Source organism: Pantherophis guttatus, chromosome 1, assembly GCF_059756535.1.
Source record: "Pantherophis guttatus breed Tessera chromosome 1, ASM5975653v1, whole genome shotgun sequence".
Classification (NCBI taxonomy): Eukaryota; Metazoa; Chordata; class Lepidosauria; order Squamata; family Colubridae; genus Pantherophis; species Pantherophis guttatus.
Window position 1 is genome coordinate 58,241,779 of NC_142063.1, and position 26,909 is coordinate 58,268,687.

The 26,909-nt window shown below is 42.1% G+C and overlaps 1 protein-coding gene across 3 annotated transcripts in view; it reads left to right on the forward strand.

Annotated features, from left to right (window-relative positions):
* The window catches only part of BAZ1A (bromodomain adjacent to zinc finger domain 1A), a 58,641-nt gene extending 31,732 nt beyond the window's left edge, over positions 1 to 26,909 (forward strand). For 2 of the 3 annotated variants that reach the window (XM_034418010.2, XM_034418011.2), the window contains 11 exons: positions 463 to 587; positions 1,950 to 2,558; positions 3,170 to 3,333; positions 3,496 to 3,650; positions 5,917 to 6,065; positions 9,659 to 9,906; positions 9,998 to 10,227; positions 11,285 to 11,742; positions 23,107 to 23,249; positions 24,936 to 25,023; positions 25,653 to 26,909. In XM_034418010.2, the coding sequence (XP_034273901.2) occupies positions 463 to 587; positions 1,950 to 2,558; positions 3,170 to 3,333; positions 3,496 to 3,650; positions 5,917 to 6,065; positions 9,659 to 9,906; positions 9,998 to 10,227; positions 11,285 to 11,742; positions 23,107 to 23,249; positions 24,936 to 25,023; positions 25,653 to 25,843 (2,560 nt within the window). In that variant the 3' untranslated portion in view covers positions 25,844 to 26,909. Of the gene's footprint in view, positions 1 to 462; positions 588 to 1,949; positions 2,559 to 3,169; positions 3,334 to 3,495; positions 3,651 to 5,916; positions 6,066 to 8,197; positions 8,270 to 9,658; positions 9,907 to 9,997; positions 10,228 to 11,284; positions 11,743 to 23,106; positions 23,250 to 24,935; positions 25,024 to 25,652 lie in introns of all 3 variants that reach the window. The other variant, XM_087874675.1, reaches the window with a different exon arrangement.

Consider the following 26,909-nt stretch of genomic DNA (forward strand, 5'->3'; position numbering starts at 1 on the left):
TGTGCCTAAAATATTGACAATGTTCTACCACTTTCTACAATAAACTATAATTTTCTTTTTAAAAGCATTACATTCTCATGCTTCCCCCAACTAGAAATTTCTTTGTATTTGTACACCCCAGGGGATCCCGAGTCCCGGTTTGGGAATCCTTGAGCGATCTAGGATTAGTATAAACTTAGCTTTCCAATTATTTTCAAGTCTTTTTCAAATTACTTCAGTCATACTCACTGTTTATATTCGAAGGATGATACACATAACAGTTATTTTAGTATACCTTCAAACAATAGGTGCAACATTCTTTAGTCATTGCAAAACTTCCTTTCCTTAGAAATCTATTCCCAGAGAATAGCAGCACCTTTCTCCCCTTTTGATATCGACATAGATGGGGAAATCAAATGTTATTTTATGATATCTACCTTTCTTTGAACCTGCGTTTTTTCCTGTCCATTTTTATGTCTATAGTATCAGTGATGAAGATCGAGAAGAGCTTGATACAAGTACAGAAAGCAAGGGGATTGAAACAAAGGAGCAAGAAGTGGATACCATGACAGATGAAGAAGATAACTCCTTGCCTAATAAAAAAAAAGGTATTTGTAAAACTTTAATTTGTATTGACTCAAACTTAATTTTTAAGGTTGTTATTGGAATGAAAGAGTACAATTGGAACTTCAGCATTGCTTCCTTTTTCACCAAGTTAAACTCAACTTGAATTATTTATATGAGTTAGTTATTATGTTGATCAACTTTGATATTTAAGGCTACTCACCATTTTATTTCATTACAAAGTTACTTTTTGGTGGTGTTCTGCTTTTGTCTAAAACTAAAACTAAAAAACTTTTCTTCATATATAAAACATGCATGCTCTTGAATAATTTTATATAATAGACCCGTGATGGCGAACCTATGGCACGCGTAGCCATATCAGTGGGCACGCGAGCTCAGCTCCAGCGCATGCATTTTCGGGCCTTCTGGACCCACCAGAAGTAGGGAAACAGGTTGTTTTCTGCCTCTGGAGGCCTCGGGGGGTGGTGGTGGGGAAGGCCTGTTTTTCTCTTTCACTTGGCTCCAGAGCCTTTCTAGGAGTCTGGGGAGGGTGAAAATGGCCTGTTTGCCAGTTTTCCCAGCAAAAAACACCCACTTGGAAGCTGGATTCCACATGCTTAAGAACCAAGGTGATTCAATTAATGACTGTAAAAATTATTGTAAAATTGAGTCTGATTCAGCTTGTGACCACAATGGAAAGTCTGGTCCCAGTTGTAGTAGTAAGTGAGGACTACTTGTAAAAGGATTACCTTTTACTTGTACACTGCCCAGAGTTCCTCTGTGAGGGAGATGGTCAGTTTCTAAATTTAATAAATAAATAAATAAATACAGCTGCCAATCAGTCTTAGTTCAGAGCCACATTGCAAAAAACCTCTTCATATAAAATAACTTTACAAGTTGCCTCCAAAACAAATTCTGTTCTTCTGAACAGAATATTGGAAATAAATTATATAAAGATGCTCAGGGCTCTGTATATACATTTGTCCATCAGTAGAATAAGTATCTGAAAACAGACAGAATGAGATGAGGTTTTATTTAGTGGGAGAGCTAGCAAAAGAAACACCTGGTTGGGCTGACTCCAGCCAGGAGCTGCAGAGAAAAAGAAGTTTCCCCAGCATAGCTTCATGAGAGAAGCCAATGGGCAATGGCTCATTGATTTCTCCAGTCTAAGCTTCAACATTTTTCTTTCTTTGTCATGTAACCCAGCCATTCTCTATACTTTCTCTGCCGCGTTCAATCAGCAGAATACTAAGTGGAATATTATAAATTTAGAATTTAAGTTGGATATTTTGCATGAAATGTTTGGGGATGGTTTTTTTGTAATCTGTAAAAAAATACAAATGATTTTTAATTAAGCTGCTTGTCCTGTGCACATATCTGTAATTTTTCTTGTGAACTGCTTCTAGGGCAAGGAGGACAGAATGACTTTAAAGATTTTACAAGACCAGTGGGGACTACTGATGATAAATGTGAACTGCTCACAGCAGAAGAAGAGGCAGCTTTAAAACAGGAGCAACAAAATAAAGAAAAGGAACTCATAGAAAAGATTCAGAAAGCTACAGTCTGTACCAATATTTCTTCTTTGGGCCGTGACCGCTTATATCGACGCTATTGGCTTTTTTCATCAGTTCCAGGACTATTTGTGGAAGAAGACTATTCTGGTCTTACAGAAGACATGCTGTTGCCTCGGCCATCTTCATTTCATAATAATGTACAGGCTCATATTTCAGAAAAATCTCAGATAGTCGTTAAAACTGGAGAGTCTTTGACAGCAGAATCTACCTCCAAAACTTGCCAAGATTTGGAAACTAGTGCTATTGTAAATGTATCACAACCAATACAAAAGCCAAATAGGTGGTGCTTTTACAGTTCTCAGGAACAGTTTGACCAACTCCTAGAAGCTCTCAATTCCAGAGGATATAGGGAAAGTGCCTTGAAAGACGTTCTTTTACAGGAAAAATCCAGAATATGTGAACAAATTAGTAGTTTTCCTATTGAAAAATTCTATATTTCAGGTAAATATTCTAGATGTTTATATTGTAGGCTTTATGGTTATTTAGTTTATATCATGTAGAATTTGTTCTTATCCTAACAGTTGAGACAATTTGAGTTTAAATGAATCATAGTTTGTTTATGTAGTACTATCAATATAGTCCATGAATTTTGCAATATGTTCTTTAATCAAACATTAAAAAAATCTTACTAGGATTATATAAAACATTCCATGCTTTGCAAAAATTTTGCTACATATTAGATTTTGTTTATATTTCACTAGCCCCAAAAACTCTAGATGGCTAACATCCAACTGAAATCTTATAAAATAACCACCTGAACAGAAATGTAATTGTAATAATATAAAAATAAGAGATATCAAAAACAATCTTAAATTGTGACTTAACTTTTGAATGCTCTCTCAAAGAACCAGTTCTTTGTTGCTGGGCAGAAAGTGTGGGCTCTTTACCCATTTCAGTGAACAGGATATTCCAACAGAACAGCATTGTTATTGCAAAATATTGTTACAGTATTATTAATACAAAATAATTAAATTATGTTTATCACAGTAATACTAAATAAAAAATTAATGGTCAAGTATGAAGGTATTTTGTATAATTTCTTAATGTTACAGAAAAAACACAGACTGAAGCCAAGCCACAGTTTGGACGTGGAAAAATGCAGAATGGCTGTGATATAGTCCAAAAATCTGCAGAAAAGCAACTTGAATTAAGGCTTAGGGACTTTCTCTTAGACATTGAAGATAGAATTTTCCAAGGAACATTGGGCTCCATTAAGGTATTTGACTCCTTAATTTTTATGGAGAATGGTATATTATGAAATTGCTGAACTCTTTCAGAGCACTACTTTTGTTTGCTTGAAAATGTAAATGCAATTTAAAATACTAGTTAGGTTTTTCTGTGTGACAGATACCTAAATAAATATAAATTGAACTTACAGGTTATGGACAGATACAGTTGGAGAGCAGCCTTAGAAAATGGGCAGTATGAACTTCTAAATGAAGAAAATAAAGAAAACGGTGTAATAAAATCTGTTAATGAAAATGTAGAAGAGATGGAAATAGATAATCAAATAAGAATTCTTGCAAAAGACAGGTAACAGTTCTTGTCTAGATATTTTATTTTTAATTAATATTTGAATGGATAGATTGCATTTCATCTCTAACCACCCATTTCATATTGCAGGATATAATCCTGCAATCTTAGAAAATGCTGATAATCAGTCAGTATTCTCTTTGGATGTTTTTAAAAATAGAGTTTGTGCATATAATAGAGAAAGCCTAAAACACATTTGGAAAAATATTTCATTGTTAATTTGCACAATATTGATTTGTCAATTTTTGTACAATATCAAACTCCATATATACAATTTTATGAAATTGCAATTCTTAATAAACAACACCAAAAAGGAATTAAAAGAGATGTGCAAAGGCACCACTAGATAGAAGAGAACAGAGAATTTAGTAAGCCAAATGATTTAACATATAGTAAGAGATCTGAGGGAAAGGGTAGCCTTCCCTCCACCATTTTTAAAGAACAAATTCTGATTTTTATAATAAAAGTGACCAAGCATCTAAATTTAAAAGTAAGACTGTTGAGAAACTCCCCCCTCCCTCATTTAAGCTTGGCTATTTATAGGACAAAATGGCTTAGCTACAACTATTTCTCCTTTCTTTTGTTTGCTTAAAAATAAATGAGCTATATTTTTTGCGGAAGTTCTCAAGCTAAATCACTGGAAATTCCAGATAAGATTCTTGTCTTAAACACTGGAGAGCAAAATCACCAATCATTAAGATATTGGCCAGTTATCTGACTTAATATAAGATAGGTTTTGTAGGTACAGTAAATACAGTGGAGGGGTGGATCTTTTTTTTAGAAGCATATTTTTTTGCATATAAGAACAAACATTTAACATAGCCCTAGTAATGATTGTGTGAAGCATGCTAATATGGAGGCCTTGATGTGTTTTGAGCTTCGTTGGTTTTTTGCAGACGTTTCTTACCCAACATATTCAGTGCTAAAAGGAAATTGGGTTTCCACTCTGTTTATACACATTAACTTTGTCAGAATTGGTGGGCACAATGTTGTTTTCTACTTGGTAGTTCTTTGACTAGGTCATTGTTTACTGCTTGTTTGTCTGAGTCAGTACTTCCTTGATTTGAGTACTGTTTGCAACTTGATTGTCTGGTGTTAATCCTGGTAGTATGCCCTGTTTATCTGGGTGTTGATTGCTGGCAAGGAGGTGTTCTAGTATTTTTGTTTCCTTTTTAGCTTTTTTATTGTCTCTTATGAATGGTGTGTAAATGTTTATGTGCCTGTTCATGGCTGATTTCTCTAAGTGCCAAGCTTCTAAGAATTCCCTAGCAGTTTTTGGATTTAGCTTGGGCTAGGATGCTCACAGCTTCCAATTGAAACTATGATTAAATCTGTCCATATGTTGGCCAGTGGTCACAATTAATTTGCTAACTAAACTGTACAATTATCTGTAGAGACATAAGACTAAACAATTTACTGAAACTCATAATTAAAAGAGAAATTGTGAATTTTTAACAGCATTAAAAATGGATGTGCTCGAATCTTGATACTACCAAGATTTAGATATAGCACAACATTGCATTTGATGGCATATTAGATATCACAAAGTTATACTCTTTCAAAATTTCCTGAGAAAAGGAAATGCAGTTTTAAGTAGTTCCTTTATAAACACCATCTGAACCAGAGAATTCTGGTGTCAATTTTTATGAATTGCACAAAACACATTGGTACTTCTTTGTTCCCTGCTTTTAGAATATAAATATGGCTTTTATGTTTGTATGTTTATTTATACACCACCAGAGTCTCTCTATGAGAGACTTGGGTAGTTTATAGATATGATAAATGAATTTCAGCAGTTGTTTTCTTTTTCAAACAAGGTTTTTGGAAGTTTATGTGTAAATGCTTCTTAATAAAATATTTATTGCAGTTATAAGTTACTCATCCTGATCATTCTTATTCCTTGAGTCTTGCCATGTAGGTGAAGTGAAGGGGGCAGAGGCTGCAGGCAATATTTCTTTGTTGCAGCCCCATAGTATAGAATTACCTTGCTCCTTGCATTTATTTTTTTACTCTCATTGTTGGCGGCCTCTAAACAGTTAAAGACAGTTGTTCCACAGAACCTCTGGGAATGAATAATCACTATTATATTTACTGTTTTTATAGTTACTTGTGCTTTTCCTGGTTGTTATGTTTTTATTCTGATTTTATGTTATAACCTATCAGGATTATTTTTGTTGAACCTGGCAATGTGTAAACACAGTAAATAAATAGCAAATACAATAAATACATGGTTTAAGTTATTGATCAATTTTAAACTTTATTTTAGATTGATAGGATTAAAACCTGAATCTCGAAGTACTACTTCAACTAATACAAGTACACCACAGCCTATGAATAATACTGTACATTATTTGGCATTGGCATTGCTTCAGATACAGCAAGGAATTGAACGCAAATTTCTGAAAGCTCCACTTGGTAAGTGTCTACTTCTTGAACTCTTTTGATTTATGAAGGTAAAAGTAATCTGGATCTGTGTCAACAGATTGCCTAGCAGATATATTAAAAAGTTTAAATTGGGAATATGTAAGGAAGTTGGAGTTTTAAAATTGTCACTGTATTTTAGAGACAAGTGACCTGAACATGTGCGCAAAAGTCATCCATGAAATTATTAAAAAGGGAACTCCAAACAACCTCTATGTCAGACCCTGACACTCTACTTCTGTACTTTTCATCCTAGGTCCACAGAAGTAGATTTACAGAAAATCTTCAGAAAAACTGCACAAATAGATTATCTTAAAAGGGATTTGAAAACCCCTGTAATAAATAGGAACAATAATGAAGCATACTTGAAATTTGTTCTTGTTCAATTGCTAAGTCATGTCCCAGTATTCACGACCCCGTGGACCATAGCATGCCAGGCTCCCCTGTCCTCCCCTATCTCCCAGAATTTCCCCAAATTCATGTTCATTGCCTTGATGACACTATCTAATCATATCATCTTTTGTCTCCTCCTCCTTTTGCCTTCAGTCTTTCAGTTTGTAGTATCTTCTCATAATTGCTAATCATAAACAAAAGTAAAAATACTTTCATCTTAACTTGACTTAAACTACTCAGTTTAGCTTAATACAATCAACACATATGAATATACGCTCTGCTGCAAAACTCTAGATATTCTACTAGGAAATACTGTACTGTATATAGAATTCTCCATTTCTATAGACCAGGGGTCTCCAACCTTGACAATTCTAAAGCTTGTGGACTTCAACTCCCAGAATTCCCCAGTAATTCCCTCAGCAACAACTATAGTGACACATGGCCCATTAACTCTATACCCTCTTCCTTTTACAAGCCCAAACACATTTTATATGGAGTTTGATTGTCTTCTAGCAAAATAACCAAAAATTGTTCAAATTAACCAAAACCCTTCTCTCCAGAGGGTCAGTGAGGCTAATGTGCTGCAGATTGTCTATTCCTTGTCCATGTAAAGGAATAATGCTCAGGCATCAAAAGTCTGTTGTTTTTTTTTGTATCCCCACCTGTCACCCAATTGCACCCAATTATGGAAACTTATTATAGCTGCAAATTCTGGGACAGATCTATAAGCCAAAAGTAGGCCCTTCACACTCACCTTCTAGAAGGATCGAAGGTTATTCTGAAAACTTAGGAAACCAAGGCTACTGGAAAGAATAGTAATGATAGCCTGTAACCATATGCCTTGTGTCTACTAATACAATTTCTAAGTACCTGTAGTTTGAAAAATTTAGAAAAAGAAGATAACCACTGGACATTTAAAAATACTTGAAACAGTGTGGAATGGAACTCCTTAAATTGTTCCATTTTCAGGTGTCCCAAAGGTGCTTTTTAAAAAGGCAACTGGACTTTCTTTGTTTGCTTGAAGATATTTAGCTTCTCATCCAAGAAGCTTATTGAATAAGAAGCAAAATATCATCAAACAAAACAAAGAAAGTACAGTTGTCTTTTGAAAAAGCATCTTTGAGACAGCCATGACCTGGATGACTGAGAATCTTCATACACACTTCCATTTTAGGGAAAAATACACTGTAATATGGGATGTATGATACTGAGCATGAGATATTTTACACATCCCTAATACACGTGATCATAATCCTGTCCAAAAAAAGATGAATGGATTGTGTGAGTATTCTGACCATGCTGAGATCAGAAAATTAATTTTATTGTCTTCCTTTGTAAGATTTTGTAAGCTTCACTTTGTAAGACTGAGCAAAATCTAGCTGGCTTTAAAATGTTGAATATTGAATGATAGAAATGCAACACATGCATCCTCAGCATGAACGATTTGTTTTAATTTTTTCTTCTGATATAACTTTAGATAAAGAGGCAAAACACAATATACTTAATGGGGTACTGAAAACGTTTGTAAAACTGCAAAATTCACAATCATTTTGGTAATAAACATTGCTACAGTGAAAGACAAAGTCAATTTTTAGCCACAGTCTTTTATTGCCCATTTCTCCTCCCCACCCCAATGGTCCTGGTTCCTATAGCGGTGTAATCTTATTTTTGGAAAAATAGGCTATGCTAGTGAAAGGTTCTCTTCTGTTTCCAAATGAACTTGAAATAACTAGGTGATGCAGAAGAAAGTAAAAGAGACCAAAAAGGTGATAAAAGGAGGAAGAGAGAAGATCAGAGTAAATATGGTAAACGATAGATTTTCTTCCATTAAAAAAATTGCTCAAAATGATAATCTAAATACGAAATATTTTTCCAAAGTATTGCTTTCCACAAAGTGCATGGCAGTTATCCAGCTTTATAACCAAGGCAATGGGACAAGCTGGAATTGCTTTCTCCAAAAACAAATATGTCTGGTATTAATAGGGTAAAAGTTCTGATGGACACAGCAGTTTGATGATCTGTCAGGAACATGATTATTTTAAAAAAGTGAAATTATATCCAAAGGGAATGGTAGCTTTTCTTTTTTTCTGGGCAGCTTCAATTTGGTCACCGCCCTCTAAGCTGTCATTAATTTGGGACATTAAATTTGTCATGCTGCTAGACTAGATTAAGATTATATTTTGTTTGGCCTTATTATAGCCACTCAGTGTGTTTTAAATAAATTGTGGAAGAATGAACTCTGGCTAGTTTTTTCTCTTCCAACAAATTGGCATTTGAAATCACATTGCCCCTATCATTGATTCGTTTTTCATATGTGAAAAATTTATGTGCAGATGAATTATTTATCTAATTCTTTTGACATTACAAGAAAGAAAAGAGACATAGTTTAAATAGTAACTGGTAATTCTTGAAGGTGAATTTGATTATGTGCAGATGAATTAATATTCTGAATTGTAGGGAGTCAGTAAGCAGGTATATCACCAACGATCTGATTTCCTGATATAGATGAATTATTGGAGGAAAAGTAGTACAATATATGCGTGTTTATTTAGAAAAATGAGGATATTTTTAGTCTGTGCTACTGAAGAGGACTATTGCAATCAAAAGCCACTGGGGTAAATTTACAAATTTTATTCTGTTTTTCACATTTTAGATACCAGATAACTGTGTTATGTCCACCTAATTATTGTAAGCCATCTGTCCAGTATACACATTCATAATATTATAGGGGTTATTTATATTATATTGTAATTTTATAGATTATTTTTAAAATAGTTTCTTTGAATAACAACTTCTGTGAGAATTAAAGCTGAAGTAGGATCACAGAGAAACTAACACTATGCTGTTTATAATCTATACATATCCGCTATTGTCTGAATCTGATCATTAACCAGTTTTTAATTTCTCATTTATAAGATGATTTTTTTCCTATCTATCATAATTGAGCTTAGCTTTTGATGTTTTCTAAAACTTTTTGGAATACCAAATGTTCGTATTTATCAAATGATTCCCTTTAATTCATTTAATACTCTGTGAAAAAGAGACTATATTAAGATTTACAAAAATGAATATATTACTTTTAAACAAGGTTGATTATTTTGCATATTTTTGTGTTATGCAAATAGTACTAGAACACAGATGTTTCACTGCATAATAAATAATAGCGTGATATTATTTGTTTTCTTTATTTGAAGATGGCAGTGATGGTGGCCGTTCACACAAAACAGTCTTGGATCGCTGGCGGGAATCACTCCTTTCTTCTGCTAGCCTCTCTCAGATCTTTCTTCATCTCTCAACACTGGAGCGAAGCGTAATCTGGTCTAAGTCTATTTTAAATACTCGGTGCAAAATGTGTAGAAAGAAAGGAGATGCTGAGAGCATGGTGCTTTGCGATGGCTGTGATCGAGGCTATCATATCTACTGTATAAGACCAAAGCTTAAGGTAATTTGAAGTATTTTCTTTAGAAGGTTAAAACTTACTTCTGATATTAAGTACAAAAACATTTCAGTAATACATTCTGGCTCTCTTCAAGGCTGTTCCTGATGGAGACTGGTTTTGTCCGGAATGTCGACCTAAACAGCGCTCTAGGCGACTTTCATCCAGACAGAGACCTTCTGTGGAAAGTGATGAAGAGGCTATAGAAGAAATCAAAGAAGAAGATGAAACTAGTTATGAGGAAATTGGGCAAAGTGAAGAAGATTATGAAGAGGAAGAAGAGGATGAGAATATTGATAATTCTGATTCTCAAGAAGATGAAAAAAGGTAAATCAAAAACTAAGTTAGAAATGTGCAGAAGTTGCATACAGACTTCCAGTAGTCTCTAGTTTTAGATACAAATCTTGGAGACATAAGCAAGAGAGCACATGTGTATATTAGCTTAACACAAACAACCACATGACAAAGTACTAACAATGGAACATTGGGATATCTGCTTATTATTTGCCTACAAGTAAGAATTGGTGGGATACAATAGACAAATGGAAAATGAAGATGCTAAAGTGCTCTGGGATTTTAGAATTCGAACAAACAAGCACCTGCTACAAAACACCACAGGTTTAACAGTTGTCAATAAGAAAGACAAAAAAAGTTTGTACAGTGGATGTGGCAGAACCTGGAGACAGCAGAATAGAAGAGGAAGAACTGGAGAAAATTGCATTATACTTGAATAAAGTAGCTACCCATTTATCTATTCATAGGTTTAGCCTTTGGTTTCAACATTTAGTCAGAGAGATGGACTACTCCTGATTGCACATTCTTCTAGATCAAGAGTGACTGAAGATCTGTGTAGTAATTTAATGTTCTCTACCTGATAGTGTTAGTATGCCAGAGAGAGCTTGTAATTCATTCATATTCCAGAAAACACCAAATTAAAGTAGTCCATTATACTGCACTTCAGGTGATTTCTTGTAGATTTGTTTAGAATTTCCAATTAGTTAAAAAAGGTGAGACTGACTAGAACTACTAACTGGAAAAATATCTTGCTAGATTTTAAACTTTTTCATTGACTATTGCTTATCATATTTAAACTCCTGTATTAATTGAGACCAGGTTATATAAAGAAATGCTAATATCCATTTTGGAATGTCCTTGTGCTTACCATTACCATATTTGAAAACCATCATTTGTGAAAGTAATAACATAGCTGATGATTCTAGAATGGAATTTCTCCACTGCAGTGTCCCATTTGTATATAAACTTAAGAAATCTGACTGAATGTATCTTACTTTTTCCATTAAGTGCTGAATTCACAAGTTTAAAGAATAAAACAGAATAAAAAATATTGTGCCACAAACATTTATAATTCTCTAATTTCTTACAGCTTATCCAAATTGGGGAACTCTCAAGTAAAACTTACTTTAAGAACAAGAGCCCCAAAGCTTGCTAGTAATCAGCTGAGTACTGGAAGATACAACTCTCGCAGTCAGCAGAATACACCTAAGCAAATTGGCTCTTCATATAAAACTCTTGGAAAGAATATTAGAAAAACAAAATCTGCTCCTCCATCAGTGACAAAAACACTACGACTTAGCAGTCGTATTACGCGCCATAATCAAGAGATGCTGAAGGCAGATGCGTTTATAGAGTTGACCAGCCATCGAAGGCAACGTAGAGGAACGAAGACAACAGACACTACTCCAGACAGTAGTTCTGGTTCCCTTGGCTTCAGAATTATTGAGGAAATGAATTTAAGGAAAGAGAAAAGCTCTCCAATTTCAGTAGAAAAAAAATCACAAGATACAGACCCCCCCAAAAGGGGTAGGAAACGTCAGTCTACAGGTACATCAAATCTTTAAAATAAAATTGACTGCTAAAATAAATTCAGCTCATATTTAGTGTCACTTGGTTGCTTAGCGAAGTAATCCAATGCTACTTTCCATTATTAAGAACGAAGGGCATTTAATGGGTGAATTTGCAAGCATAAAATTATTTGTGGCAATACTGAAGAAATACTGCTTTCTTACTTTAATTTGGGGTAGCTTGAATAGAAGGATGAAAATTCTTAACCAAATCATTTCAAGTGAGATTATTTTGGGTTTTTTTTATGCTTATTGACTAGCTTCATAATATTCAACATAATCTGTTGAAAGCAAACAGAAATCAGGATCAGAAAATCTTGGAATAGCAGTTATAGTTGAAAATGCCTAAGTAAAATTTTGTTCATTGGTGACATGAGTTTCCAAGCTGGGCAATCTATATATATAAAAGCGAAAGCCACTCACGCTGCGATCACGAGATCTCCAGGACCGTAAAGCCTACAAACTTAAAATTTGGTACATATGTTCCTCTTGGCTTATAGGTACTCACTAAGAAAGGATTTTTCAAAATGATCATCAGTATTTCTTATATTATTATTAACACACTCTGATGCTAATTAGTTAGATGTTCTACTCCCCCTCCCAATCTGAAAATAACTCTGGAGAGAAGGGGATAGGATAGGAGAGGCTTCTGTGGGACAAGCCTGAGGGAGAGTAGGGGATAGAATAGGGGAGGCTTCTGTGGGGCAAGGCTGAGGGAGAGAAGGGGATAGAATAGGATAGGCTTCTGTGGGGCAAGCCTGAGGGAGAGAAGGGGATAGGATAGGATAGGCTTCTGTGGGGCAAGGCTAAGGGAGAGAAGGGGATAGGATAGGATAGGCTTCTGTGGGGCAAGGCTGAGGGAGAGAAGGGGATAGGATAGGATAGGCTTCTGTGGGGCAAGGCTGAGGGAGAGAAGAGGGCTAAGACAGGAGAGGCTTCTGTGGGGCAAGCCTGAGGGAGAGAAGGGGGATAGGATAGGATAGGATAGGATAGGATAGGTTTCTGTGGGGCAAGGTTGAGGGAGAGAAGGGGATAGGATAGGATAGGCTTCTGTGGGGCAAGGCTGAGGGAGAGAAGGAGGATAGGATAGGATAGGCTTCTGTGGGGCAAGGCTGAGGGAGAGAAGGGGGATAGGATAGGATAGGATAGGATAGGATAGGATAGGCTTCTGTGGGGCAAGGTTGAGGGAGAGAAGGGGATAGGATAGGATAGGCTTCTGTGGGGCAAGGCTGAGGGAGAGAAGGGGAGAGGATAGGATAGGCTTCTGTGGGGCAAGGCTGAGGGAGAGAAGGGGATAGGATAGGAGAGGCTTCTGTGGGGCAAGGCTGAGGGAGAGAAGGGGAGAGGATAGGATAGGCTTCTGTGGGGCAAGGCTGAGGGAGAGAAGGGTATAGGATAGGAGAGGCTTCTGTGGGGCAAGGCTGAGGGAGAGAAGGGGATACGAGAGGAGAGGCTTCTGTGGGGCAAGGCTGAGGGAGAGAAGGGGATAGGATAGGAGAGGCTTCTGTGGGGCAAGCCTGAGGGAGAGAAGAGGGATAGGATAGGATAGGATAGGCTTCTGTGGGGCAAGGCTGAGGGAGAGAAGGGGATAGGATAGGATAGGCTTCTGTGGGGCAAGGCTGAGGGAGAGAAGGGGGATAGGATAGGATAGGCTTCTGTGGGGCAAGGCTGAGGGAGAGAAGGGGAGAGGATAGGAGAGGCTTCTGTGGGGCAAGGCTGAGGGAGAGAAGAGGGATAGGATAGGATAGGATAGGATAGGCTTCTGTGGGGCAAGGCTGAGAGAGAGAAGGGGATAGGATAGGATAGGATAGGATAGGCTTCTGTGGGGCAAGGCTGAGGGAGAGAAGGGGGGATAGCATAGGATAGGATAGGATAGGATAGGCTTCTGTGGGGCAAGGCTGAGGGAGAGAAGGGGATAGGATAGGATAGGCTTCTGTGGGGCAAGGCTGAGGGAGAGAAGGGGATAGGATAGGATAGGCTTCTGTGGGGCAAGGCTGAGGGAGAGAAGGGGGATAGGATAGGATAGGCTTCTGTGGGGCAAGGCTGAGGGAGAGAAGGGGAGAGGATAGGATAGGCTTCTGTGGGGCAAGGCTGAGGGAGAGAAGGGGAGAGGATAGGATAGGCTTCTGTGGGGCAAGGCTGAGGGAGAGAAGGGGATAGGATAGGATAGGCTTCTCTGGGGCAAGGCTGAGGGAGAGAAGGGGATAGGATAGGAGAGGCTTCTGTGGGGCAAGGCTGAGGGAGAGAAGGGGATAGGATAGGAGAGGCTTCTGTGTGGCAAGGCTGAGGGAGAGAAGGGGAGAGGATAGGATAGGCTTCTGTGGGGCAAGGCTGAGGGAGAGAAGGGGATAGGATAGGAGAGGCTTCTGTGTGGCAAGGCTGAGGGAGAGAAGGGGAGAGGATAGGAGAGGCTTCTGTGGGGCAAGGCTGAGGGAGAGAAGGGGATAGGATAGGAGAGGCTTCTGTGGGGCAAGGCTGAGGGAGAGAAGGGGATAGGATAGGAGAGGCTTCTGTGGGGCAAGGCTGAGGGAGAGAAGGGGATAGGATAGGAGAGGCTTCCGTGGGGCAAGGCTGAGGGAGAGAAGGGGATAGGATAGGAGAGGCTTCCGTGGGGCAAGGCTGAGGGAGAGAAGGGGACAGGATAGGATAGGCTTCCGTGGGGCAAGGCTGAGGGAGAGAAGGGGATAGGATAGGAGAGGCTTCTGTGGGGCAAGGCTGAGGGAGAGAAGGGGATAGGATAGGAGAGGCTTCTGTGGGGCAAGGCTGAGGGAGAGAAGGGGATAGGATAGGAGAGGCTTCTGTGGGGCAAGGCTGAGGGAGAGAAGGGGATAGGATAGGAGAGGCTTCTGTGGGGCAAGGCTGAGGGAGAGAAGGGGAGAGGATAGGATAGGCTTCTGTGGGGCAAGCCTGAGGGAGAGAAGAAGGATAGGATAGGATAGGCTTCTGTGGGGCAAGGCTGAGGGAGAGAAGGGGAGAGGATAGGATAGGCTTCTGTGGGGCAAGGCTGAGGGAGAGAAGGGGATAGGATAGGAGAGGCTTCTGTGTGGCAAGGCTGAGGGAGAGAAGGGGAGAGGATAGGATAGGCTTCTGTGGGGCAAGCCTGAGGGAGAGAAGAGGGATAGGATAGGATAGGCTTCTGTGGGGCAAGGCTGAGGGAGATAAGGGGATAGGATAGGATAGGCTTCTGTGGGGCAAGGCTGAGGGAGAGAAGGGGGATAGGATAGGATAGGCTTCTGTGGGGCAAGGCTGAGGGAGAGAAGGGGAGAGGATAGGATAGGCTTCTGTGGGGCAAGGCTGAGGGAGAGAAGGGGATAGGATAGGATAGGCTTCTGTGGGGCAAGCCTGAGGGAGAGAAGGGGATAGGATAGGATAGGCTTCTCTGGGGCAAGGCTGAGGGAGAGAAGGGGATAGGATAGGAGAGGCTTCTGTGGGGCAAGGCTGAGGGAGAGAAGGGGATAGGATAGGATAGGCTTCTGTGGGGCAAGCCTGAGGGAGAGAAGGGGATAGGATAGGAGAGGCTTCTGTGGGGCAAGGCTGAGGGAGAAAAGGAGATAGGATAGGAGAGGCTTCTGTGGGGCAAGGCTGAGGGAGAAAAGGGGATAGGATAGGATAGGCTTCTGTGGGGCAAGGCTGAGGGAGAGAAGGGGATAGGATAGGAGAGGCTTCTGTGGGGCAAGGCTGAGGGAGAGAAGGGGATAGGATAGGAGAGGCTTCTGTGGGGCAAGGCTGAGGGAGAGAAGGGGATAGGATAGGAGAGGCTTCTGTGGGGCAAGCCTGAGGGAGAGAAGGGGATAGGATAGGATAGGCTTCTGTGGGGCAAGCCTGAGGGAGAGAAGGGGATAGGATAGGATAGGATAGGCTTCTGTGGGGCAAGGCTAAGGGAGAGAAGGGGATAGGATAGGATAGGCTTCTGTGGGGCAAGGCTGAGGGAGAGAAGGGGAGAGGATAGGATAGGCTTCTGTGGGGCAAGCCTGAGGGAGAGAAGGGGATAGGATAGGATAGGCTTCTCTGGGGCAAGGCTGAGGGAGAGAAGGGGATAGGATAGGAGAGGCTTCTGTGGGGCAAGGCTGAGGGAGAGAAGGGGATAGGATAGGAGAGGCTTCTGTGTGGCAAGGCTGAGGGAGAGAAGGGGAGAGGATAGGATAGGCTTCTGTGGGGCAAGGCTGAGGGAGAGAAGGGGATAGGATAGGAGAGGCTTCTGTGTGGCAAGGCTGAGGGAGAGAAGGGGAGAGGATAGGATAGGCTTCTGTGGGGCAAGGCTGAGGGAGAGAAGGGGATAGGATAGGAGAGGCTTCTGTGGGGCAAGGCTGAGGGAGAGAAGGGGATAGGATAGGAGAGGCTTCTGTGGGGCAAGGCTGAGGGAGAGAAGGGGATAGGATAGGAGAGGCTTCCGTGGGGCAAGGCTGAGGGAGAGAAGGGGATAGGATAGGAGAGGCTTCCGTGGGGCAAGGCTGAGGGAGAGAAGGGGACAGGATAGGATAGGCTTCTGTGGGGCAAGGCTGAGGGAGAGAAGGGGATAGGATAGGAGAGGCTTCTGTGGGGCAAGGCTGAGGGAGAGAAGGGGATAGGATAGGAGAGGCTTCTGTGGGGCAAGGCTGAGGGAGAGAAGGGGATAGGATAGGAGAGGCTTCTGTGGGGCAAGGCTGAGGGAGAGAAGGGGATAGGATAGGAGAGGCTTCTGTGGGGCAAGGCTGAGGGAGAGAAGGGGAGAGGATAGGATAGGCTTCTGTGGGGCAAGCCTGAGGGAGAGAAGAGGGATAGGATAGGATAGGATAGGCTTCTGTGGGGCAAGGCTGAGGGAGAGAAGGGGAGAGGATAGGATAGGCTTCTGTGGGGCAAGCCTGAGGGAGAGAAGGGGATAGGATAGGAGAGGCTTCTGTGGGGCAAGGCTGAGGGAGAGAAGGGGAGAGGATAGGATAGGCTTCTGTGGGGCAAGCCTGAGGGAGAGAAGGGGATAGGATAGGATAGGCTTCTCTGGGGCAAGGTTGAGGGAGAGAAGGGGATAGGATAGGAGAGGCTTCTGTGGGGCAAGGCTGAGGGAGAGAAGGGGATAGGATAGGAGAGGCTTCTGTGTGGCAAGGCTGAGGGAGAGAAGGGGAGAGGATAGGATAGGCTTCTGTGGGGCAAGCCTGAGGGAGAGAAGAGGGATAGGATAGGATAGGATAGGATAGGCTTCTGTGGGGCAAGGCTGAGGGAGAGAAGGGGATAGGATAGGATAGGCTTCTGTGGGGCAAGGCTGAGGGAGAGAAGGGGGATAGGATAGGATAGGCTTCTGTGGGGCAAGGCTGAGGGAGAGAAGGGGAGAGGATAGGATAGGCTTCTGTGGGGCAAGGCTGAGGGAGAGAAGGGGATAGGATAGGATAGGCTTCTGTGGGGCAAGCCTGAGGGAGAGAAGGGGATAGGATAGGATAGGCTTCTCTGGGGCAAGGCTGAGGGAGAGAAGGGGATAGGATAGGAGAGGCTTCTGTGGGGCAAGGCTGAGGGAGAGAAGGGGATAGGATAGGAGAGGCTTCTGTGGGGCAAGCCTGAGGGAGAGAAGGGGATAGGATAGGATAGGAGAGGCTTCTGTGTGGCAAGGCTGAGGGAGAGAAGGGAGAGGATAGGATAGGCTTCTGTGGGGCAAGGCTGAGGGAGAGAAGGGGATAGGATAGGAGAGGCTTCTGTGTGGCAAGGCTGAGGGAGAGAAGGGGAGAGGATAGGATAGGCTTCTGTGGGGCAAGGCTGAGGGAGAGAAGGGGATAGGATAGGAGAGGCTTCTGTGGGGCAAGGCTGAGGGAGAGAAGGGGATAGGATAGGAGAGGCTTCCGTGGGGCAAGGCTGAGGGAGAGAAGGGGATAGGATAGGAGAGGCTTCCGTGGGGCAAGGCTGAGGGAGAGAAGGGGATAGGATAGGAGAGGCTTCCGTGGGGCAAGGCTGAGGGAGAGAAGGGGACAGGATAGGATAGGCTTCTGTGGGGCAAGGCTGAGGGAGAGAAGGGGATAGGATAGGAGAGGCTTCTGTGGGGCAAGGCTGAGGGAGAGAAGGGGATAGGATAGGAGAGGCTTCTGTGGGGCAAGGCTGAGGGAGAGAAGGGGATAGGATAGGAGAGGCTTCTGTGGGGCAAGCCTGAGGGAGAGAAGGGGATAGGATAGGAGAGGCTTCTGTGGGGCAAGCCTGAGGGAGAGAAGGGGATAGGATAGGATAGGCTTCTCTGGGGCAAGGTTGAGGGAGAGAAGGGGATAGGATAGGAGAGGCTTCTGTGGGGCAAGGCTGAGGGAGAGAAGGGGATAGGATAGGAGAGGCTTCTGTGTGGCAAGGCTGAGGGAGAGAAGGGGAGAGGATAGGATAGGCTTCTGTGGGGCAAGCCTGAGGGAGAGAAGAGGGATAGGATAGGATAGGATAGGATAGGCTTCTGTGGGGCAAGGCTGAGGGAGAGAAGGGGATAGGATAGGATAGGCTTCTGTGGGGCAAGGCTGAGGGAGAGAAGGGGGATAGGATAGGATAGGCTTCTGTGGGGCAAGGCTGAGGGAGAGAAGGGGAGAGGATAGGATAGGCTTCTGTGGGGCAAGGCTGAGGGAGAGAAGGGGATAGGATAGGATAGGCTTCTGTGGGGCAAGCCTGAGGGAGAGAAGGGGATAGGATAGGATAGGCTTCTCTGGGGCAAGGCTGAGGGAGAGAAGGGGATAGGATAGGAGAGGCTTCTGTGGGGCAAGGCTGAGGGAGAGAAGGGGATAGGATAGGAGAGGCTTCTGTGGGGCAAGGCTGAGGGAGAGAAGGGGATAGGATAGGATAGGCTTCTGTGGGGCAAGCCTGAGGGAGAGAAGGGGATAGGATAGGATAGGCTTCTCTGGGGCAAGGCTGAGGGAGAGAAGGGGATAGGATAGGATAGGCTTCTGTGGGGCAAGGCTGAGGGAGAGAAGGGGATAGGATAGGAGAGGCTTCTGTGGGGCAAGGCTGAGGGAGAGAAGGGGATAGGATAGGATAGGCTTCTGTGGGGCAAGGCTGAGGGAGAGAAGGGGATAGGATAGGAGAGGCTTCTGTGGGGCAAGGCTGAGGGAGAGAAGGGGATAGGATAGGAGAGGCTTCTGTGGGGCAAGCCTGAGGGAGAGAAGGGGATAGGATAGGATAGGCTTCTGTGGGGCAAGCCTGAGGGAGAGAAGGGGATAGGATAGGATAGGATAGGCTTCTGTGGGGCAAGGCTAAGGGAGAGAAGGGGATAGGATAGGATAGGCTTCTGTGGGGCAAGGCTGAGGGAGAGAAGGGGAGAGGATAGGATAGGCTTCTGTGGGGCAAGCCTGAGGGAGAGAAGGGGATAGGATAGGATAGGCTTCTCTGGGGCAAGGCTGAGGGAGAGAAGGGGATAGGATAGGAGAGGCTTCTGTGGGGCAAGGCTGAGGGAGAGAAGGGGATAGGATAGGAGAGGCTTCTGTGTGGCAAGGCTGAGGGAGAGAAGGGGAGAGGATAGGATAGGCTTCTGTGGGGCAAGGCTGAGGGAGAGAAGGGGATAGGATAGGAGAGGCTTCTGTGGGGCAAGGCTGAGGGAGAGAAGGGGATAGGATAGGAGAGGCTTCTGTGGGGCAAGGCTGAGGGAGAGAAGGGGATAGGATAGGATAGGCTTCTGTGGGGCAAGCCTGAGGGAGAGAAGGGGATAGGATAGGATAGGCTTCTCTGGGGCAAGGCTGAGGGAGAGAAGGGGATAGGATAGGATAGGCTTCTGTGGGGCAAGGCTGAGGGAGAGAAGGGGATAGGATAGGAGAGGCTTCTGTGGGGCAAGGCTGAGGGAGAGAAGGGGATAGGATAGGAGAGGCTTCTGTGGGGCAAGGCTGAGGGAGAGAAGGGGATAGGATAGGAGAGGCTTCTGTGGGGCAAGGCTGAGGGAGAGAAGGGGATAGGATAGGAGAGGCTTCTGTGGGGCAAGGCTGAGGGAGAGAAGGGGAGAGGATAGGATAGGCTTCTGTGGGGCAAGCCTGAGGGAGAGAAGGGGATAGGATAGGATAGGCTTCTCTGGGGCAAGGCTGAGGGAGAGAAGGGGATAGGATAGGAGAGGCTTCTGTGGGGCAAGGCTGAGGGAGAGAAGGGGATAGGATAGGAGAGGCTTCTGTGTGGCAAGGCTGAGGGAGAGAAGGGGAGAGGATAGGATAGGCTTCTGTGGGGCAAGGCTGAGGGAGAGAAGGGGATAGGATAGGAGAGGCTTCTGTGTGGCAAGGCTGAGGGAGAGAAGGGGAGAGGATAGGATAGGCTTCCGTGGGGCAAGGCTGAGGGAGAGAAGGGGATAGGATAGGAGAGGCTTCCGTGGGGCAAGGCTGAGGGAGAGAAGGGGATAGGATAGGAGAGGCTTCCGTGGGGCAAGGCTGAGGGAGAGAAGGGGATAGGATAGGAGAGGCTTCCGTGGGGCAAGGCTGAGGGAGAGAAGGGGATAGGATAGGAGAGGCTTCCGTGGGGCAAGGCTGAGGGAGAGAAGGGGACAGGATAGGATAGGCTTCTGTGGGGCAAGGCTGAGGGAGAGAAGGGGATAGGATAGGAGAGGCTTCTGTGGGGCAAGGCTGAGGGAGAGAAGGGGATAGGATAGGAGAGGCTTCTGTGGGGCAAGGCTGAGGGAGAGAAGGGGATAGGATAGGAGAGGCTTCTGTGGGGCAAGGCTGAGGGAGAGAAGGGGATAGGATAGGATAGGCTTCTGTGGGGCAAGGCTGAGGGAGAGAAGGGGAGAGGATAGGATAGGCTTCTGTGGGGCAAGCCTGAGGGAGAGAAGAGGGATAGGATAGGATAGGATAGGCTTCTGTGGGGCAAGGCTGAGGGAGAGAAGGGGAGAGGATAGGATAGGCTTCTGTGGGGCAAGCCTGAGGGAGAGAAGGGGATAGGATAGGAGAGGCTTCTGTGGGGCAAGGCTGAGGGAGAGAAGGGGAGAGGATAGGATAGGCTTCTGTGGGGCAAGCCTGAGGGAGAGAAGGGGATAGGATAGGATAGGCTTCTCTGGGGCAAGGTTGAGGGAGAGAAGGGGATAGGATAGGAGAGGCTTCTGTGGGGCAAGGCTGAGGGAGAGAAGGGGATAGGATAGGAGAGGCTTCTGTGTGGCAAGGCTGAGGGAGAGAAGGGGAGAGGATAGGATAGGCTTCTGTGGGGCAAGCCTGAGGGAGAGAAGAGGGATAGGATAGGATAGGCTTCTGTGGGGCAAGGCTGAGGGAGAGAAGGGGATAGGATAGGATAGGCTTCTGTGGGGCAAGGCTGAGGGAGAGAAGGGGGATAGGATAGGATAGGCTTCTGTGGGGCAAGGCTGAGGGAGAGAAGGGGAGAGGATAGGATAGGCTTCTGTGGGGCAAGGCTGAGGGAGAGAAGGGGATAGGATAGGATAGGCTTCTGTGGGGCAAGCCTGAGGGAGAGAAGGGGATAGGATAGGATAGGCTTCTCTGGGGCAAGGCTGAGGGAGAGAAGGGGATAGGATAGGAGAGGCTTCTGTGGGGCAAGGCTGAGGGAGAGAAGGGGATAGGATAGGAGAGGCTTCTGTGGGGCAAGGCTGAGGGAGAGAAGGGGATAGGATAGGATAGGCTTCTGTGGGGCAAGCCTGAGGGAGAGAAGGGGATAGGATAGGAGAGGCTTCTGTGGGGCAAGGCTGAGGGAGAGAAGGGGATAGGATAGGATAGGCTTCTCTGGGGCAAGGCTGAGGGAGAGAAGGGGATAGGATAGGATAGGCTTCTGTGGGGCAAGGCTGAGGGAGAGAAGGGGATAGGATAGGAGAGGCTTCTGTGGGGCAAGGCTGAGGGAGAGAAGGGGATAGGATAGGAGAGGCTTCTGTGGGGCAAGGCTGAGGGAGAAAAGGGGATAGGATAGGATAGGCTTCTGTGGGGCAAGGCTGAGGGAGAGAAGGGGATAGGATAGGAGAGGCTTCTGTGGGGCAAGGCTGAGGGAGAGAAGGGGATAGGATAGGAGAGGCTTCTGTGGGGCAAGGCTGAGGGAGAGAAGGGGAGAGGAGAGGCCAATCGTAACTACCTATTAATTTTCAAGCTGTAAGTGTCAATTTATTAAGCCTGATCACATAGTTTCGTAATGGAGCACGGGTATTCAGCTAGTTGATAATACTTGTATGATGACATCATTGTGATTTGCTGCAGACACCATTGATCAGCAAAACTATCTTTGTTGGAAGAGTGAGCTGTGTTTGCATTGACTTTTGTGAATTTAATGAACAGCTTGAATTGAAATAAGTTAGCACAAGTGCTAGTACAACTATCTGTTTCCTGATTATGTTTTTCTTCATAAAATGGAATGAGACAGGCTCAGAACAATTTATTTCTACTTATACAGTATGGAATTCCTAAAATTACTTTTTCTTTCTTGTGTTCCAATTTTGGAAATATGGAGTCTAATGTAAATAGGCATCGAAGATTAATTGGCAAATGAAGTCTCTTTTAATTCAACTTATTTGGCTGAAACACTTGGGATTGAGTTATATCTGCATTCTGGAAGCAAGTAATAAATGAAAACTATACAACCATCCATAGCACGCTCATTCAGTAACCATTCATTCAGCAACTGTTCTAAGTTAAAGGTAACGGTAAAGGTTCCCCTCGCACATATGTGCTAGTTGTTTCTGACTCTAGGGAACGATACTCATCTCCATTTCAAAGCCGAAGAGCCAATGCTGTCCAAAGACATCTCCGTGGTCATGTGGCTGGTATGACTAAACGCCAAAGGCGCATGGACCGCTGTTACCTTCCCACCAAAGATGGTCCCTATTTTTCTACTTGCATTTTTTACATGCTTTCAAACTGCTAGGTTGGCAGAAGCTGGGACAAGTAATGTTATGCGGCACTAAGGATTCGAACCGCTGCACTGCCGACCTTTTGATCGACAAGCTCAGCATCTTAGCCACTGAGCCACCACGTCCCTTCTAAATTACAACATGCTAAATGTGGGGTTTTATGATCATCCTTATAATTCGGCTTTCGCAGTATGCCTCTGATTATGCAACTACAATTTGATCACTTGAGAACCAACTCACAATTATGACAGCGCAATGTTCCACGGTAATGTGATTACCATTTTCAACTATCACTACTGGCTTTCGACAAGCAAAGTTAGGGGAAGCCAATAGGAGGTTGCAAATAGTGATCACATGATCACAGGAACTGCACACAGAATTCATCTAACAACAACTGGAACTGCTGCTACTGCTGTTATGACTTTACATTTAATGACATTACATTTAATGATTGCATTGCTCAGTGACAAAGTTACCATTCTAATTACCATCATTGAACAAAGACTACCTGTAGTCCAAAGACCTGAACAAGTTTATAATGGTGGATATATTAAATTTTCTTTACTTTTTCTACATTTGTCTTTTTTGATGTCCATGTGGTTATTCCAGAACCTTCTCAAGTGCCACTGAATCGGAGGACCTCAGGGCGTCAGGGTGGAGTACATGAATTATCTGCTTTTGAGCAGCTTGTTGTAGAACTGGTGCGACATGATGACAGTTGGCCTTTTATGAAATTGGTTTCCAAAATACAGGTAACTAATAATTTCAGAGTACTAAAATAATTAACTTGAATGTATATTTATTGGAAATAATTGCAAGGAGGAAAAATGACTAAATGTAAATGAAATCTGATCTTCATAAATAAGTTATACTGGGAAAGAAAATTGCAATCAAATAATAGGCCTCACATAGATAAAATTAAAACATTGTAGATTTCTTCAGTATCATTAAAATTCAAGTTATAGAAATATTCAAATTACACTTTGGAATTCGCTCCTTCATTGAGACTTGCCAATTCAATTACTTTGGAAATAGATGGCAGTGTTATGATAGGAAGTAGAGAATGCATCATTATAAAAAAATGTTGGTGCTTCTCAGAGAACTTAACTGTAATGGACCAGTAATTATTATGTGAAATAACAATCCATAAACAAGACAGCTATTGAAGAGAGTCAGAAAAAAATAGATGTTACAATAAAGTTTCAGCAGAGGGCAGTGTGTATCTGATTTGTCCGGGCTCAGAAGCTAAGCAGTGTTAATACAGCTGGTATTAGGTGGGAGTAGAGAATACCAAGGCAATAAGGTAGATTGGAAAGTTTAAAAACCTCTTCCCAGACAAAGGCAATGGCAAACCACTTCCATATTCTTTTCAGGGAAATACTACATGAAAGTATCTAGGAAGTCAAAAGTTAAATTTGAAGGAATTTTCACTTATCACTACGTGTGCTCTTTGAAAAATAGCAAATATGCTGTTAGGTTATATAATCAGTAAGCTACCTTTGATGGGTAGCATGGATGCAGAACTAATTAATGTGTAGTATTATTAAAATCAACTAAATAATATTGCTTATGCTCATCCTCATCAAAACAGTTAGCTAAATTCAGTTGATTTAAAAAGGCAAAGTGGGATTAGGTCTTCTTTGTTACTGCTTGGCTGAGAAATGTTCTTTAAGACCCCCCTGGAGTATTACATGCCTTGATCTTCAGGTGGTCTTGTTTGGTTGACCATTCCTGGGGAGGTTAACACTGATGTTGAATTGCCTTCATTTGCATATGATCTGCCAAATAGTGGAGTTGTAGAGTCCAAATTCTTTAGAAATAGTTTTGTAATTTTTTCCAGCCTGGTGAGCATCAACCACCATTTTTCAGAGGTCCCCCTTTGTTCAAGCCAGGACATACTTCCATATATCTGTGTTGAGATTAGACCTTAATAGTGAATACCCAGGATTCTGTTCTTTAGGAAGGATCTCCCATACTTAAACCTGATTGTCATCTCATTGATTGAGACACCTGATTAATTTCCTCTTCAAATGAACCGATAATCCTAGAGGTTCACATATTTTTGCCACATAGAAATATGTAGTTTTGAGTCCTTTTCATCAATGAATAATGAACAAATATATTTGCTTAATTGGGTTCTCTCTATGTATTTTTAGGTTGTGTGGAGGAGAGATGTTTTAGATCATGTTTAGACAGAAATATTAAAAATTCAAATGGGTTCACAAACTTTGTGTTTAAGCACCTTGTGTTAAGATATAATTCTCTTCCTCACAATCTGAAAACTAATTTATGTCAAATATATTTATATGGATTTCATTCTTCATACCAAAGAAGCAGGACCAATTGCTTGGAAGCAAAGGACTTGCCTAGGAATGAAGAAAAAAATGTTTTGTTTTGTATGAAATTATCCCTTAATTTTTTTGGTTTACAATGTACAGGTACCAGACTACTACGATATAATAAAAAAGCCCATCGCTTTAAATATAATCCGTGAAAAAGTGAACAAATGTGAATACAAAGTAGCCTGTAAGTAATGTTGACTAAATAATTTAATAATGTTTAAAACAATTTAATTTAAATAACCAGAAGCTTTTGGATAATAAATATAGAAAATAACACTGGAATAGGAACCTCTAGCTCAATAGTTCTAACAGCATTTGGCTTATATTACATGCGATGATGCTTAGAATACTATATACTAGAGTTCTGCAGTGCTACAGATTTAAAAGGAAAAGTATGTTTTGAAGTGCATAGTTACTCCTTAGACTGGCAGCTCCTTTAAGCAGCTGCATTTTTTCCTGGAGTATATTTTCCCTTTTGAATCAGAAACATGGCATTCCCCTGGGACATATCTATCTAAACACAATTAACATTTAAATAAAATATTAGAATGTATTGTCTCTCTGTCACATTTATGCTGTCTTATTCTGAGAGAAAGATTGTGATCTTACAACTCCAAACAGAGAGGTTCCTTGGGGTGGGAGAGCTGCTGGCAATAAGAATGGTATTTAGGTTAAAAAAAAACAGGTCTCTGATCCTTAGCTACTATATTGAATTAGCTCTCATAGAAATAACTGCAATTTCACAGATACATTCTTTGTTTAGAAATCTTTGCTTTTAGGACTATAAAGGTATATTTATATTTTTCCTTACAGCGGAATTCATTGAAGATGTTGAACTGATGTTTTCAAACTGCTTTGAATATAATGCTCGTAATACAAGCGAAGCAAAAGCTGGAACAAGACTTCAGGCATTTTTTCATGTTCAGGCTCAAAAACTTGGACTTCCGGTTGCATCAGGTTACATGAATCATATTGTTCCAGCAGCCAAAAAGTCACGCATTTAACTTCTTTTTACATCTTAAGAAGAACTTCTTAGGACTTAAATTAGAAGAAGCCTTTATATTTTCATAGAAAATGAAACACTTAAATCATGCAGCCATAGAAAGCAATAACATCTGCCACACCTTGGAAGTGTGGCCTGCACTATATTCTCAATTTATTAAGCACTCAGGAAAATGTAGGAAAGGTTCCCTTTTCTACAGTTTTGTTCAGTGTCTAATAATTTTGATATGTATTGAATACAGTACTGGTTTATAGTAGCTTTGGTATTTTAAAGACAATTTTTGTCCAAATGCTTTTTTTTTTTCAGTACCAGCTATTCTTATATTGTTTAGAGAACAATATTTTCTTTTGTAGACTCTGGCATAGTTTTGTAAGAATTCTACCTTGGCTATAATCATAATATGCAATACGTACAGTAAAACGAGTGAAATATATGAAGTCATTGCATACCAGTTTTTGACACTACGTGAATGAGTACAATTTTATATATTTTAAATTACTGTGCCAGTGCTGTTTGGAAAAATTAAACCTGACTTTATTAAGTAAGATATTTATTTAGCTTACAAATAATTTGTGTATTTGTTTTTTATTTATAAAATATTTACTTTACAAATTAAAAAAAAATCCTTAATTTTGTTTTCATTGTGTTTTGTTTATACTTTTAATAATTGACCTCTTTTTATCTGGGAGTTCTTCCAATAGTAACTTACCAAACTGTATATTCATTTGTACAATTTTGGTAAAAAATAAAAAAAAATCAAGTATTATTTTACATGTACTAGTGAACAACTCCCTTTGTGAAACTAACTTCTAGGGGTAGATTTGTTCCTACCGGTAGTTAGCTTCAGGTAAGTGGTATGATACTTTAACATCAGATGATTGCAAGTCATCAGCAATACTGCTCTGCATACTACATGTCATGTTTTTTCACATGTAGCTTCAAACAGCTGCCTACTTATTTTTCTAAAAGTTTGTCAATTTAGTAAATATTTTTCTTCAAATATTGTTCAATGATTTTTTAAAATGTCCAGTAATTTACAGTCAGAATTAAAATTACTGATCTGCTTA